The 16,027-nt window shown below is 59.8% G+C and overlaps 1 protein-coding gene across 10 annotated transcripts in view; it reads left to right on the top strand.

Annotated features, from left to right (window-relative positions):
* HDAC4 (histone deacetylase 4) overlaps window positions 1–16,027 on the top strand; it is a 270,948-nt gene that overhangs the window by 188,971 nt on the left and 65,950 nt on the right. For 9 of the 10 annotated variants that reach the window (XM_074364632.1, XM_074364631.1, XM_074364629.1 and 6 more), the window contains 3 exons: window positions 1,274–1,394; window positions 6,369–6,490; window positions 14,988–15,119. In XM_074364632.1, coding sequence (XP_074220733.1) covers window positions 1,274–1,394; window positions 6,369–6,490; window positions 14,988–15,119 — 375 coding nt within the window. The remainder of the gene's footprint in view (window positions 1–1,273; window positions 1,395–6,368; window positions 6,491–14,987; window positions 15,120–16,027) is intronic. The other variant, XM_074364630.1, reaches the window with a different exon arrangement.

The following is a 16,027-nucleotide window of genomic DNA, read 5'->3' as shown; positions in this document are numbered from 1 at the left end:
AAAGCACAGCGGCCGAGGACATAAAGGCACATCACTGGAGAGAAGGGCCAGCGCCCGCCCTGGTGGCGACCCAGGACCCGACAGTGAGGTACCAGGCAGCCTTCTCATTTGCAGCAAGTGGTGCTCCCGCGTGCGCGTGAGGACATGGGTGGGGGGGAGCTCCCGGGCGCGGGTGAAGACGCGGGGTCGGGGGCTTCTGAGCAGCCCTAGACAGAGAGAGGTACCGTATGGAGGCGTTTTGGAGAACAGCTTAGAAGATGCATCCAGGGCTGTGCGCTGTGTTCATTAGACGTAGTCACTTTGCTGATCTCTCCTGAGGAAACGCTCCTAAACGCGGTTGGTGACAGCTGCTCAAAGATGCTGGTGCAACATGGTTCCTACAGAACCACGGGGGCAACGTCTGAGGAGCTCTCCAGTCAGGAAACGGTTTTGTGAAGTACGCTTTGCTCACCTCATGAAGCTTTTGCCCACCATTAAAAATGCTGTTTGCAGTCTGTGTGATGACAGGGAAGTTCTCACCTCGTTTCCGATGGAAGGATGGGTCCCAGTGTGCTGTGTGGTCCAATGGCAGCTCTAAGGAAAGCAGATTTGGTGCCAGCAGACCTTGGATTTGGGTGGTGGGTTTGGGGTCTCTGTGTGTCTGTTTCTCAAGTTTGCCAGTTTTCTTTAATGGAGTTGAGTCACCGCCACTCCCACAAGAAAACCACGAAACACGAGCTGTCAGCTTCAGTCCGGCCTGGTGACGTGTGCTTCGCCTGAGTAGGTAGCTGTAGGCTGGAGGGAACAGGAACATCCCTGAGAGGGTTCCTGGGGGCCTGGCTGCCTCCTTTGCGGGAGCCTTGTCCCGCCTGCCCCTGGGACGCTCCTTCCCTTTCTCGCTGCTCGGGGCTGCGATGCTTCGCTTTGCACAGAACCTCTGCTCTGTCTCTCTTTGCTGCAGTGAGAAGGAAGCCTAATTCAGAACCTTCTTTTATGTGTGAATATTAGAGCTCCCTGTGGCGGGGTTTGTGTTCAGTTCAGTAGGTTTTTGTGCTGCTTCCACCCGCGTTTTAAGTGGGAGGCAGGTATATAAAGCCGTCCTGGGAAGAAGGTTCTCTTATTTACAGCCCTCCGTCTTCTCTTCCTTGAGACGCTCTGACGTCAGCAGCGTCCTGAGCTGGAATCCCGCTGCCTGCATCCCTTTCCTGCCGTTTCTGGCACTGGTTCAGGGTCCCCGCCGCTGCGTCCCTGGGCCCAGCCTGGACTCACCGGTCTCCGCTCTCTCCCGCGCCAGGTGCGGTGGCGAGCACGGAAGTGAAGATGAAGCTGCAGGAGTTTGTCCTCAACAAGAAGAAGGCGCTGGCCCACCGGAGCCTGAACCACTGCATGTCCAGCGACCCTCGCTACTGGTACGGGTAAGTGCGGGGGCGGGTCCCCTCCCACCGCCCGGCTCGGGTGTTGGAGTGGATCTGAGTGCCACTCAGCTCGTCACCCTGCGAGGCAGGTGGGAGGGCGCGGAGTGAGAAACCACGCCCCCCAGCCCTGGGCCCGGCAGCACCTGGTGGGACCCGAGTGGTCAGGAGGCGAATGCACGAGGCGTTGCCCAGATGTGGGTGCTCGTGGGCTGGTGCCTGACCATTTTCTCGGCTTCTCAGGCTGTATTTTGGCCACAAAAGCCGCCTCCTAAACCGAAGCTCCGGTCTGGATTGTCCGTGTGCACCTCCTGGGTTTCTGCCCAGTGTTGCATTGGTTCTTAGGCAAGTCAAAGGCTCCTGCACTATTTTCGTTGTTTATATACTGAGAACCCCTCCCGGAGCCTCGTCAGCCACAGAGACCACGGAAGTGCCTTGTTCGTGCTCAGAACTGAAGAGAGTGGGTGCGTGTCCCACGGGCCTTTACCTCGATGGAGGATGCCGTGGGCAGAGGGGTCGTCCTCCAGGCTCGCACAGCTCAGAGGCTGGCCATTGACACCGGCTGAGTTTGAAATGGAGTCACCAAGCCATGTGGCTTTAAACCTGGTCGGGTGCCTCACAGGGTTTTGCTTCGAATATAAGTTTCTGCTGCTTTCGAGAGTAATTTCATTCTGGAAGAAACATCATACGGTAATTTTCATAAATCAAAGGTAATTATCATTCATTTCACTGGGGGAAAAATGTAGCTCTCTGGGGCCCCAAGGTGGATGGCGGTTTGTACAGAAATGCCGCCGAATCCCGTTGAAACGAGCCCCCATGCTCCAGCAGGCGACACCGGGGGTCCTGATACGACCTGAAAGGCACTTCATTCCAAGACTGTCTCCCCCCCGAGTGTCTGCGGCCGCTGCACGTCGCGCAGACACGTGAGCTGTGCAGTGAAGGCCACCATGGTCCCTGAACAGCCGTAAATGACAGCCGCGCACCCGAGAGCGGCAGAGAGTGGGGGGGTTCATGGTTAGTTCTGCTGGCAGCGCACCCGGAGACCCCACGTTGAGGTCACACTGATCCGCGGTCTCTCCACCTGTGCCAGCCCCCTGGGATTTGCTGCGGGGAAGCTCCATTGTTCCCCTTTGGGGGGTGCAGTCTGATGCCCCAAACGCAGTAGGTTAGGTAGCTGTTGAGATGTTGTCCGTGCTGTTGAGCTGAAGGCGGCAGGAAAGAAGCCGGGTGGAGGAAGGGACCCCAGAGTCAGCATGTAGGGCAGTGAGGGGAGGGGCTCCCAGGTCCTGGGTGGGAGGGGTTGGGACGCAGGAGGGAACACTTAGAAGATGTGATCAGCAGGCAGGGAAGCACCAGGAACCATTTCAGAAGAGGGAGCTGTCCTGAGAGGCGCCACCAGCGAGGGGGCTTCAGCGGTAGCCGTACAAAGTCTGTGGGCCCAGAGAGGGTGGGGGAGAGCCGGGGTCGTGGTTGACCACACTGGAGCTCTTGGATGGGGGCCACAGTGACGTGAGGGGAAGACTGGAGTGGCCAGTGCCAGGACCCCCCATGAGTGGGTCATGGGGGGTCCGGGCTGGCAGGAAGGGAGGCCATGATGATGGGCTTGTAGGTGGTGGGCAGGCTGGAGCCCGTTGGCGGGGAAAGTGCGTCCCCCCAGTCCTGGGGCTCCCAGGGAGCGGATGGCCCTGGGCAGAGCTGCAGGCACCGCCCTGAGAGGTTGGAAGCGAGAAGGGCTTTGGGGAGGAGTGCGAACAAGGTGCACCTGGGAGGCGAGGTGGGGGAGACGGGGGGCCAGCAGCGCTTCCCGGGGCCACGAGGGACTGACACGGCTGCTCCTGGGGAGTAGGGCGGCCTTGATCGCACCCCCGGCCTGGGTGAGGCTCGCTCGTCTGGGTTCAGCATTTGGTGGGGAGAGCCCTCTTCCCCGAGGGGTTGGGGCGAGCAGGCTGGAGTGGGGGTGGCTTTAGCAGCTTTCTTGTTTTGTCCCCCAAACCAGACCAAGTCATGGAGCGAACCACACAGTCACTTGCTGCGTGGAGGGAAAACTTTGCTTGAAAGAACCGGCTTAAATGCCGTAGACTGAACGTAAAAGCTGGATTGTTAAAACTTCGAGAAGAAAACACAGGAGAAAGGGGTGGAGGTTCCTCCCAGAGGGCAGAGGGCGCTGCCAGTGGGGACAACACCGTCCTGGGGCGTTACCAGAGTGGCGGTTCCACGGTGGACACACATCAGAAGTGTCCCCTTTAGACTCGCTGCGAGTCTGCGCTGTCCACTGCGGCAGCCCCCAGCCACGCTTGGCTTCTGAGCATTGAAACCGGGGTGGAAACTGAGGTGAGCTGCCACCATCAGGCACGCTGGACCTCGAGCCTCGGCGTGAAACGCGACTGTGACTGTCTCGTGGACGCTTGTGGACGGGCTGCGCGTTGAGACTACGGGATGCTGGGTGTGCGGGGGCAGGAGGAGACTGGGGCTCCTGCTGCCGCTTTCTCTGTGCTCGCGGTAACATTTACAATCGCTCGCGTAGCTTGCTGTTGGCCAAGGCTGATGTGAGTGATGGAAAGATTTATTTAAGTCACTTGGATAAATCTGTAACGGGAAAGGCCAGCTGTTGACAGAATTTGAACAGGCGAGTTTGCGTCTAGCATTATTCTGTATTGCAGTCAAAGTAACCTTTAGAGAGGAAACAAGGCATGTTTGCACTGCAATCTTCGTCAGAAAGGGTTGTCTTTAAGATAAGATGCCCCTTCAGTTAACCAGGATGGCAGCAGATGTACGACAGAGCCACCCTCCCCGGGCTGAACGAGGGGTCAGAAGCATGGAAGGTCGGTCCTGGTCAGGGCGGAGGTGGGCAGAAGACAGCCCTGCAGACTCTGCCCCAAGCATTAGGGGGTGTGTGTGTGCGCGTGCGTGCACATGGGAGTGGGTGACTGTGCATGCGGGTGGGATGGGGTGAGTCCTGGGCGTGGGGGGCGCACGGGGGTGGGATGCGTGGGGGGGGGTGAGTGTGAGTGCACATGCAGCCAGGGACAGGGTTGACTTGGGCTCACACGCCCAGACCCTTGCTCACTGGGGCAGGTGTCAGCCCTGGGCTGTGTGACTGGGGGTGGCTGCCCCACCGGAGGGCAGATGATGTGTGTTGTCCCGGAGAAGCCCTCCTCTTGGCCTCTCAAGGAGGCCTGAGCATCACCGTCATGTAGCGATGAGCTGTTTTGCCTGGCTCGGGGGAGTTAGGCTGCTGTGCGTGACCTGAGTCACTCTTGTGAAGCCTGGCGTCAGTCACCTGTGATGGTACCAGCTGGGTTGGTCCGGCCGCCTGCTCCCGATGCCTGGAATTCTCCCCTAGACCGTGCGGAGCAGGCCTGCCCAGGGCTCTCGGGCAGCGCACCACGCGGAGCCCCGCCAGCTGCCTCCTCATCTCACTCATTTTGAGTCTGGACGAGAAAGTAAGGACCCGAACACTGACGGCCTCGGTGCACAAGAGACCAGAACAGAAGAGAAAGCCTGTTAGATCTCAGACAACTAGCTTTTCCAGCTTCTGGCTTAATTACAAACAGACTCCACCACTAATGTGGAACGACAATGGTGATTAGTGTCTACAATAACGTTTCATTAGTAATCACTGTGTTTTCAAATCGCATAACACGCACAGAGCCTTTTTCTGTGTTTCTTACGAAATAGAAAGTGAAGTTTTCCTCAGGTTATAGCTTGGCGTGAAACTGGCCAAGGCCGTGCTGCCCGGAGGACAGGACCTGAAGATGTGATGAATTATAGAGTTGCCTCAGACCTTCAGTGAGATTGTGCGGGAGTGGCTCCCTGAGGCCTGGTAGAACCCGCTGGCGAGGGTGCAGCCAGCAGGAGGGTGGCCTGTCCCACCCTGAGCCCCCGCCCTGGCATCCCTGAGCATGTCCTGATGGAGGCGGTGTGCCCTGGGTGGCGGTGGCGGGGACACCACCCCGCTGGGCTGTTCTCTGGGCTCCCTGAGCACTTCTCGTGGGGCACACGGGCTGCGATCGTTGCACTGGTCTCTGAGCATCACGTTCTCTGCACCAGTTTGCTCTCCAATATTTCAATATCCACCTGTAAGCATTTAAGAGCTCACGCTCTTGATTCAAATAACACCAGGTGCACGGATGTGGAGTACTGTGTATTCAAATAAATAGTCTAACAAATTCCAAATAAGCAAGTTGGCAAATTGGTTTCAAGCCATTAAGCAGATTACACAGTTTAAAGATTTCGTTACACCTCCAGTGCCTCCGGCAAGGCTCAGCGGGCGGCCCCGTCAAAGGAGGTTGCTGCAGGCTCTCCCGAGTGCAGCCGGCCCCCCCCATCCCGAGGCCGGACCCCCCTCCAAGCCCCTCCTGGCCGCCGCCCAGTCTACTCATTGTAAGGATTTTTGAGCTGTGCCCACTGTTCATAAAGGCAGTAAATGTCCTGGCTCAGCTCCCAGGGCAGTGTGGTTGCTGTCAACCCCTCAACCCCGAGGAAGGGGAGATGGCTGGGGTGACTGTCCTGTGAAGGCACTGATGCAAACTGTATACTTTATGCTGAAGGGACGTCCCCACGTGGCTTCTGCCCTTGAGGACCCTGACACCACCAGCACTTGTCCCCGCAGCGCCCCCACCAGGTCTCAGCTGCCTCTGACGCTCCTGTGTTCCCTACACCTGGAGCCCCCATCTCCCTCTACCCTCCGCGCTCCGGAGACAGGCCCCTCTGTGGCCGGTGGTGACCCCCATGTAGCCTCAGAACCGACCAGGTCAGGAGCTGCCCAAGAGGAAGGGGCAGGGCAGAGCCCCGGCGCCAGGACCGCAGAGAGTCTTGCCCCAGAGCGAAGGCCAGTTTGCCTCGGAGGCCGGCCGCCGAGCTGGGCTGACGGGTCAGGAGAAGGAGCCCCGCCGTGGGGCACCTGGGGCTCCAGCGCGCACAGCGTGGGCCGGGTCGGTGCCGAGTAACTGAGTCTGTCCCGCCTTCCCTCTCCAGGAAGACGCAGCACAGCTCCCTGGACCAGAGCTCCCCGCCGCAGAGCGGGGTGTCGGCCTCCTGCAACCACCCAGTCCTGGGCCTGTACGACGCCAAGGACGACTTTCCTCTCAGAAAGACAGGTCGGTGCCCGGGGGCCTGGGGTGCGGGGGCACACTCAGGGAACACCTGCTCATTTAAACTCTGTGCTCTTGTGTTAGAGCGTCATTGTGAGACGATGCCCCTGAGGGCTCCCTTATGATTCATACCAGAAGCAGTGAGCCTCAGTCGCGTACACCTGCTTTTCCAAACTCAGACTCACTGTTAAACAACATGACGCTAGCGTCCCTTTTGGCGGTGTGCTCTGCTCGGTTGCAGTCCGCGGGGGCCCTTGGTGAGCAGGGGACACGGCAGCCCTACGTGACGGGTCTCGAGTACCTTCAGTGAGAGAGCTAGTCAGGGTTTGGCCCTCAGCGGGGAGCAGCCAGGGGTTCCAGATTGGGAGGGACATTTGTACAGGGAAGAAACACTCTGCCCTCCTGCAGAGATGTCTCAGGGTGGCCTGGAGGGGTTCTGCCACAAACCAGAAGGAGAAGGTGTTTAGACACAAGCAGGCTGCCCGCCTGGGTCTCTTGGACTTTCCCTAGTGGTGACGGTGTAAGTGGGTGGTGACTTTGAAGACAGATCAGATTGGGTGGGCAGTGCAGTGGGGTGGCCAGAAGGGCAGGGGCCAGAGAAGGAGTGACCGAGCGGTGAGGGCCTGGCTGCTGGTGGATGAAGGGCACGGTGGTCTGGGGGCGGCAGCTGGAGCCCGCGGCTGAGGGTGCTGTGGGGGTCTCGGCCCCACTAGGTGGGAGTGGGTCTGCTACACAGCTGCTTCTCATAAGCACAAAGTTTGTGTGATCTGAAGGGTTTTGGTCCATTCCAGACAGAAATGCTTTAAAGCAGCTTCACCCAAGCGATGGGTGTTGAGATGGGGCTGGGGACGCCCCTGCTGCCCCGTCCCAAAGACAGCAGCCACGCGGCCTCTCAGTTGGCAGAGCTGTGCCCCAGGGAGGGCTCGGTGTCGCAAACCTGGAATCGAGGGCTGGAAGTGAACGGGGAGATTACAGTTCAGCCTCAGTAGGACTGACCGACATCCCAGGTGCATGGGGGGCGGCCACACCGGGACGGCCATGTCCCTCGGGCTGGACCCCAGCGATCGGGCGGGGTTGCATTTGGGCCCTGGAGCCTTTACTGGTGAAGGTGAAACTCTGTCGTTCGTCTTCATCTCTCCAGTGTCAGTGTGTGGTTGTCACTCATGTTTGCTAAGAAGGGCCGTGGGTTTTACCCAGAGACGGCCCGCAGGCTCCACAGAAGTAGGTTCTGTTGTGATGGGGGCGGCTCCCCTACATCGCCCTCCACGCCCTGATCCTGCAGACTCAGGCTGTGACCCCCAAACCCAAGTCAGCAAGCGGGGCGCCGTGCTGGGAGGGAGACCCGGGGCCAGGAGACGGAGACTGCGCCTGCCCGGGGGAGCGGAGCCAGGGGTTGCTCGCCTTGTGGCCAGTGGGTCGTGGTCCGGCCGCTCGGGTGGGGCTCCCCCGGGTCTGCAGCTCCGTGCCCCATGACAGCCTCTCCCTGGCCTCAGCTTCTCACCATGAAGTGGGTGCACTGAGTGTGCGGCATCCCCCCCAGCCCTGGGGGTGGCCAGGTGGCGCCCAGGGGCAGTGGACGTGGGAGATGGACGTGCGGGGCTGAGCGCCGGGCCGCCCAGCAGGGCCGTCCACCTCTCGCTGGGGCTTCCTTGCGGGAAAGCACGTCTGTCCCTTCCCACTGAGGCCCCATGAGAAGTCAGAACATCGTCTGGCCCCGAGCAGCTCCCTGCACGTGCCCACACGCTACTCACTGTCGGACGGGGTCCTGTCCACGGGCAGGCGTTCTCTCTGGCCCTGCCTGGCCCAGGCAGACTCAGTCAGCATCGCCTGGAGACCCTCCCCCCTCACCGGTCCCAGAGCTGGCACAGCTCGTCTGTCGCAGGGCCCCAGGGACTCTGGATGCAGGACCGTGAACCCACGCTGGCCCCGACCCGCTGCTCCCCGCCAGCCACGTGGCCCACCATCTGGTCCCCGAGGTCCCCGCTAATCTCCGGCTTCTGTGGCCACTGGCTTGTGCTGCAGGCCTGGCTGGCGTCGGCGCAGTCGTGCTGGCCGTTTGCTTTATGCCCAGTGGGAAGCCGCTCACCTCAGCCTTGTCGAGAGCTCTCTCGCTGACGGCAGGCCTCCGCCAGCCGCGGGCTGGAGAAGGCCGGGCTGGTATGGGGCGCAGAGCTCCTGAGTGGTCCTTACGTGGAGCTGGGCGCCAAAAACATTCACCTCTGTCCTGAATTCACTTCTGCAGCTGGGGACCCCCTAGCCCTCCTTCTAGGATGCTCACCCCGCCCTGCGCCTCCCAGCCGTGGTGGCCGGGCTTGCGTTCTCCGTGGGGAATGTCAGGTGGTCGTCGCGATGCGGGAAACGTGCCAGGTTTCTCTCCCTCGTCGGCTGAAGCTGCGCGGCTTGGGGAGGAAGAGCTGTGCCATCAGCCTGGGCCTCGCCGCCCAGGCGCCGGGGCGGACAGCCTCCCCGAGTGGGCGTGCTCATCTGTGCCCCCGGCAGCAGTGCTGGCACCTCCCGGGCTGGACCAGGAGTGGCTCGCTCTGCTGCTGTGCAGTTTGCGACAGGCTGTGCGGTCTGTGAAAGTGGCAGTTAGGGACAGCGTCAGCCCGAGTCTGGCTTCACTTGGGTGTGTCTCGTGCCGTCAGGCGTCGTGGGACGGATGCCCACGGCTCTTGCTGGGCCGGGCCAGGGCGCCTCCGCTTTCTGAGCTGCCTGGCGGGGAGAAGCACGTTCACTGCGGTGCCCGCAGCGCTGGTCCCCGAGCTTCCCGCCACCACTGGGGCCTTCGTGCTTGGCTGTCTTCTGTCAACTTTGTGCTCTTTGAAAACACGGATGAGAAAGTATTCAGGAGGTTTTTAAAAAGGCTGTGTTGTGCTTTTCCAAAGGAACGCCTAGACATGGCGAGTTTGGTTAAGTACCAGGCAGCTATGACGTCGAGAAGGGCTCCCTTCAAACCTTGATGTCTGTCAGACTCAAACTGCTTCTCGTGTGGGACATCCCCGGGGAGATGTGGCCCTGGCCTTTCCCAGATACGCTCATTCGTATCTGAGCTGGACGGCCATCTCAGACAAGAGACTGAGTCGACTGATTTAGCAGGAAGAGGGTGTAGACGGTTCCAGCGTTAAGCTTCACATAAAGTGCTTTTTTAATTTAAAAAAATTCACAAAAGCAATGCATACTTATAACAAATTAAAACATCAGCGAAAGGCACACGTCCTGAGTCCGACTTCCGGGAGGCTCTCCTGTGATTGGATTGGCGTCTGTCTGTCCAGTTATCGTCTGTGCCTGTGCCTGTGCGTGGAGGTGTGTGTCTGTGTGTGTGTGATATGTGTGTGGTCGTTTTCTCCACCAAAACACTGGCTTTTCATTTCGGCCTGTTACTTTATTCTCTGTCCGATATTATACCATGGACACCCCCGTTTCAGTGTGTGACGATCAGCGCCTTTTTCTGTATGACTCCAGTGTGCAAGTATCGTAGAAGTTGTAACTGTTTCCTGGTTTTTATTTTGCCAGCAAACATGGGTACCTCTGTTCACTGTTTCTGGAGGATAGAATCCTAAAAATGGGACTGCCAGCTCAAAAGAGGCTGCGCACCCTAAAAGAACGAGCAAACCGCATCCCACCAGCGGCTCCCGAGAGGCCCTCGTCCCCTGGGTAACGGGGTGCTTCAGGCTCACCGTAGCCGGCCTGACACAGAAGTCGGGATCTCTGACGTTTCCACGAGCAGTTCTGTCACTCTTAGAAAAGTTTGGGTGACTTTATCTTTCATCTTCCCTCCTCAAGTGAGCTATGTGCCATGCTGCCGAACCGCTGCGTCTCACTCCTGTGGGTGCCGGGTGGCCCGTGCCCCTGAGCCGGGCTGTGACTTTCTGGTCCAGCCCGCTCCCGTACCCAGTGTCTGGAACCAGGCCGGTCACATGGGGAGGGTCCCTCCCTGTGTGGTGTTTGGTGGCTGTTCCCCCATCCGTTTTCCCAGGCACTGTTTTCTTGTTGCTCTGTGGACACTCTTTATATGTTATGTACGTATCCTGTGTCGTGTGTGCTACGAAGATCATACTCCAGCCTGTCATTTGTCTTTCTAGAGTTCTCTTTTGTCGTTATCAGAGTAAACAAATGTACATAAATCAAAGCACCTCACAAGGCTTATGCTAGGAACAGCTGCCCCGCCCTGCCCGGCCCTGCCTGGCCCTGCCCGGCCCTGTGTCGTGACCACAAGGCACAGAAAGTGCACCTTGAACCCACGGCGACCTGGGCTGCCCTTCCTTTCCTGTGTAACTTTCCTTTATCCTGAAGTTGATCGCTTTTTTCATTTGCTTAGTTTTCTGGGAGCCTGGATTTTTTTTATTTTAATTGATGTATAGTTGATATATGATATTATATAAGATTCAGGTGTACAATTTTTAAAGGTTCTATTCCATTTAGAGTCACTGTAAACCATTGGCTCTGTTCCCCGTGTGTCTCTGCGCCTGCTTTTGCTTCAGCTCCAGGGCAGGCGGGCCAGAGGCTCCGCTCAGGCCAGGAAGACTCGCTCCTGGCCCCACGGCCCCAGCCGGGCCCCTGTGCCCCTCCCTTTTGCGGTCTCCTGGCGGGGGGGGGGGGCGCCTGCCTCGTCCCCAGACTCCACGTGTACCTTCGTCCTTGGTTGTGCAGCTCCCCAAGCTTTCTGAGAAGTCGCACACAGAATATGAGTTTTTTGAGTCTCTGGTAAATGTGTTTATTCTGGCTCCCACTTGGCAGAGAACAAGGTTGGGTCGAGAAGTCACTTCTCTTCACGACTTTCAGGTCCTCCTCCTGCCCTGAGTCGCTGCTGCAGAATCTGACGCCACTCGCAAGGCTGGCCCTTGGTGCCCCCCGCCCCTCCCTGGCTCTGAAAGGTTCCCGGATCCCCCAGTGAACCGCCTGGGGCCACGGCGAGCCCACAGCGCCCCCTCCGGGGCGCCAGGTCTCCTGACGGAGCTTCACGCCTGGAGTCGCCCGTCAGCGATCCTCCCCGCTCTGTTCTGGCCGCTCCTGGGCTTTGCGTGGACTTGATGTCGGGCCTCCCGTCGTTTCATTTTCTCCCCTTTCTCTTCAGGTGCCTTCTTTCAGCACTTCCATTTTTATTTGAAGTTTCCTTTGCTGCCCTTGCAGGGTTCCAGGAAGGGCAGCTGCGAGCACAGGCCCGGGGGTGCTTTCTGCGCCTGATCCGTCCTGCCCCGTCCCGTCCCGTCTTGTCCCGTCCCGTCCCGTCCCGTCCCGTCCTGCTGCCACCACCTCGTCCTGAGCATCCTGGGTGTCTGGATGTCTGCTTTCCCTGCCGGCTGCTGGACTTGGTGCCAGGACAAAGCAGTGTTGCTTCCACAGGCTGACCTCTGTGTGTGTGTCCTGTGTCCCCCTGACTGTTAAACAGCTCGGGCTTACCACCGCACGAGGAGTTACGCTGTGACTGCCGTGGAGAGAACTGAAATGTCAGTAAAATCGGTGCAGGGGAGGTGAGGGACAGTGAAGAGCCAGCCTGCGCCTCATGGACGCGCTCCTGCCCGAGGGGAGCAGGTGCTGGGGATGGGGCAGAATCTTTAGGTTGGGAGAGAGAGTGAATGGTCTTATCTGCCCCCGTCTGATGGCCTTTAGGGGAAACGCCCCGGGGCCCCAGGAGCAGGCACCCCGTCTGTGGAGACCGTCGGCATCCACGTGCTGTGAGCCACGCCTCCCGACCCCTCTGTGCTCTGCTTCTAGCGGCCCCCACCCCCTCAGGAGGCACAAGCAGCAGCTCTGGTCACTGGGCTCAACCACGGCGGGACCTCCAGTGCAGTCAGGGGTGACTGGCGGGGCGTGCAGCTGCATGGCCCTGCACATGGCAGTGTGACCGTGACCTTATCGCAGGCAGGTGGCAACCCGCCTGCATCCTCAGGAGCCGTTTGGGTGATGGCGTCTCACATTTCAGGAAACAGGCTTATGAATGAACAGTTGGACAGTGGGTCACTGTGCTTCTGCGGTGGAGTCTGTGACTCGCTTCAGCGTGAGCTGTCCCTAGACCAGAGGCTGCCGCCCTCCCCATCACAGCCACCACGCAGGAGAAAGCCTCAGAACCGGCTGAGGAAGCAGACTGGGGGCTCCCGGGGAAGGGCCCACCCCAACCCCCGCGGCTTAGCCACCCCAGCCCTGCGCCGGGAGGTTAAACACCTGCCCGTCAGTTAAACGGGCTGTCTCAGCCACAGCTCCTTGTTTCCATTTTGCACTGGGCCCCGCACGTCGGGAGGGCCAGCGGATGCGGCTGGCGTGGGGAGGGGTGAGTCCTGCATTGGGTCCTCTTTTGCAGGACAGGCACCTCTGAATTCACTGGAACCAGAGGGCAGGACAGACCCTTCGGTCTTTTGGAGTTTCCTGCCCAAGTTTTAGAGGGTGGGAGGGAGGGCAAGAAATAGGTAACTGAACAGAGTAATTTCAGACAGTGAAATGGCTGCTGTGTGGCACCAGAGGGTCAGGATGGGGGCAGCCAGCTTGTCCCTCACGCGGCGGCTGAGGGAGGCCAGGGTGGGCCCTGGGGTAGATGGGGGCCAGGAGTGGATGGGGAGAGCGTGAGTCACACTAGTAGTCTGGGGTCCTTGGGCAGGGGACGTGGGAGGACAGACAAGGGGCAGAGTTTGACTGCCCTGCTGATGACCTGGTGGTCTCGTCACTCGACCAGGAACTTTGGACGTGAAATGGCCTGCAGGGCAGTCCCAGTGCACGGCCGGTCTGAGGCTGGCCCTGGTGACCCTGTTGTCACCGCCCCATCCACACACCATCTCCTGATGCCACATGGCCCTGCTTCACTGCTTCCAGGCAGCCCCTGACGGGGCCCTTCCACGGGGGCTGGACCCTGCGCCACCCTGGCTCCCAGGGGCGCCCTCTCCCCTCAGCCCGCGAATGGACCGGTGGTTGTGGAAGCCCCGTGTGGACTCGGCTGAGGTCTGGGTGGTGGGGAAGAGCTGCTGTTGTCTTGATTATCAATCTGGTGAGATTATAGCTTTATTTTTCTTCTTAAATAATGGCAAAGTAAGAAACTCAGTGTAGAAATAGAAATAAATGAAATGTGAATCTCCAGTTATCTCAGTGGTCTAAAAAGTGTCTTAAAAAGTAGAAGCAGAGCCCTGGCTGGTGGAGAGGCTGGTTCACTGTCGCTCCGTTTCCTCTCTCGTGGTGGAAGCCCTTCCAGGGAGCCTTGCTTGACACACAAACGCTTCAGAGCAGAGAGGGCGTCTCTCGCTGAACCCGGGCCTCGGAGACAGGCTGAGCCTCTGGAAAGGGCTGCCGCCTTCCTAACAGGTTTTGATTTCTTGGGGCAGTTTAGGCAGCCAGCATCTCACTCCCTCTTCCAGGGCCCACAGAGCAGCCAGCCTTTGCCTCCTTCAGAGTCACCTGGTGGCGTGGACCCCTCAGCCCTGCTCCCCGAGGGGCGGAGCTGGCAGCCGCGAAACGCACGCATGGCCCAATTTGCATAGCCCCAGCCGGATTACTTCCGATTCCAGGGGAGATTCGATTGTGTTGCTTGTTGCTCTAGAGAGCAGTAAATTTCCTGTTCCAGGAAGATTAAAAACAGCAGGGTAGCTGATTAAAAACGAAAACAAGAGGTAAAAACTGACTAATCTGCAAATCCACAGTAGTAGGAGGTTGAACGCAGTCAAGTAAAACCTCAGGACACAGGCATCTCCGGCGTGGGGGCGACCTCGCCCTGCCCTGGGCTCCAGTGCCGCCGGCAGCTGGACCAGGAGGTGCCTATGCCGGGTCCACACGGCGGGCGCCGGCGGCAGCCTCACCGGAGTGCTGGAGTTTCCCACAGTGGGTCCCACCCCAGATGGGTGACTGGACTGGTCTGGGGGTGGTCTGGGTCCAGGTGCAGAGGGTGGTGCCACCGAGGGCTTAAAGCTGCGGGTTCACAAAGGGCTCCGTCCACGGAAGCAGAGCTGTTAACAAAACCAAACCGAGCCAAACACCTGTGCCCTGGGGTCAGGCGAACGCAGAGGGAGACGGGTGCTCACCTGTACAGTGTGGCCTGTCCTCTCATTGGGGTGGCAGTGCCCTCGCGCCTTCACAGCGGACATTCAGAGGTGGCCAGGAGCTCACATGGGCAGCTTGTTCCTGGGTGGTTACGTGTAGGTGGGGTTTTGATTTGCAGGTGAACAGAAAGCCTGAAATGTGGAAATCGTAATAACGTTCATGAGCGAGAGCGAAACAGACTGCCCCTGACCACCAGCTTCCCTCCCGATGGCTCGTGGGCGCAGCAGCAGCCCCACACGGACGTAGCCCTCTGCGGCAGAAAGTCCACCGACAGCCTCCGGACGCTTGACTCAGCGTCTGGACTGGTGCCGGAGACCGGAAGCAGTCGCCTGCGGGCCCCGGGCCGCTGCCTCCGCGCTCCCTGGAACAGCACGCTCGTGTTCGGCTAGTGCTTACCCAGGGTGCAGTTTCTTAAACCGCCAGCAAGATGACCTTGACCCCAGCTGTGTCTGCCTGGCTGTAATGATGTCTCCTTTTCTCACAGCTTCTGAGCCAAATCTGAAATTACGCTCCAGGCTAAAGCAGAAAGTGGCTGAAAGACGGAGCAGCCCCCTGTTACGCAGGAAAGATGGGCCGGTGGTTACCGCGCTGAAGAAGCGTCCGCTGGATGTCACTGGTGCGTTAGCAGGAACCCCGCCGCCCTCCTCCCTGAGAGGCTCTCCTGCGCCCCTCCTCAGCACCCGAACCCGCTCCTGCACAGGACGCCCACCCCAAGTGCCCTGTGCCCGTGGTGCCAGCCCTGCGAGTCCCGAGAGCCACAGCTGGTGCCCCGGTGGGGGGAGGGCTCGGGGCACATCCCTGTACAGCGGGTCCTGCTCCCAGCATCCGTCTCTAAAAGCCGGTACCCCGGCCCTGGAGGTGAGAGCAGTCGCTCTGACGTGGCAGGGGTTAAGTGGAGGTTTCTCTGAAGGTGGGGTTTTTCGCTGATCCTGCCCCATCTGGTGAATCCCACGTTTCCAAGCTGCCCCCACTGCCCATCAAACAGTGTCAGAAGCACTGGAGAGCCAGAGAATCGTCCTGGGAAGCGTGGGACAGGTGGGCTGAGGAAGGAGGAGGCAGCTTGGTTGGGAGTTCCCCTCCTCTTGGGCCACGTGCTGCTCTCGGCCCCCACCTAGCGGCCGAGAAGGAGGCGGGAGCTCCTTCGCAGTGGGAGCCGGGAGCTGACTCCCTGGGCCCGGATCTCAGAGCCTGGCCTGCAGGGCCCTCAGGGTCGGGAGCTGGGGGTGGGTGCTGCCGTCCCCCCCGTCCCTGCCGCCAGTGTCCAGCTGGCCCTGGCTCTCAGAGTCCAGCGGGGCCCACGGGCAGCCGTGGGCAGCACTCGGGTTATGGGGGGCGCCTGCTCACCTGCCCCTGGGCTGGGCCTTTTGACCCGCGATGGCTCTGGGGGGTGGCCTGCTGAGGGAGGCAGCCCAGGCCTCCCCTCCGCTCGCCGGCACAACCTCCCCCCGCCTGCTGAGATGCTTCCTCTTCCCGAGCCTGTGAGTCCAGACCCGGCAGAGTCCCGAGCCATCGGCTATGTGGGTG

The sequence above is a fragment of the Camelus bactrianus genome, chromosome 5 (genome assembly GCF_048773025.1).
Source record: "Camelus bactrianus isolate YW-2024 breed Bactrian camel chromosome 5, ASM4877302v1, whole genome shotgun sequence".
Classification (NCBI taxonomy): domain Eukaryota; kingdom Metazoa; phylum Chordata; class Mammalia; order Artiodactyla; family Camelidae; genus Camelus; species Camelus bactrianus.
This window is presented reverse-complemented; position numbering and strand designations above follow the sequence as displayed.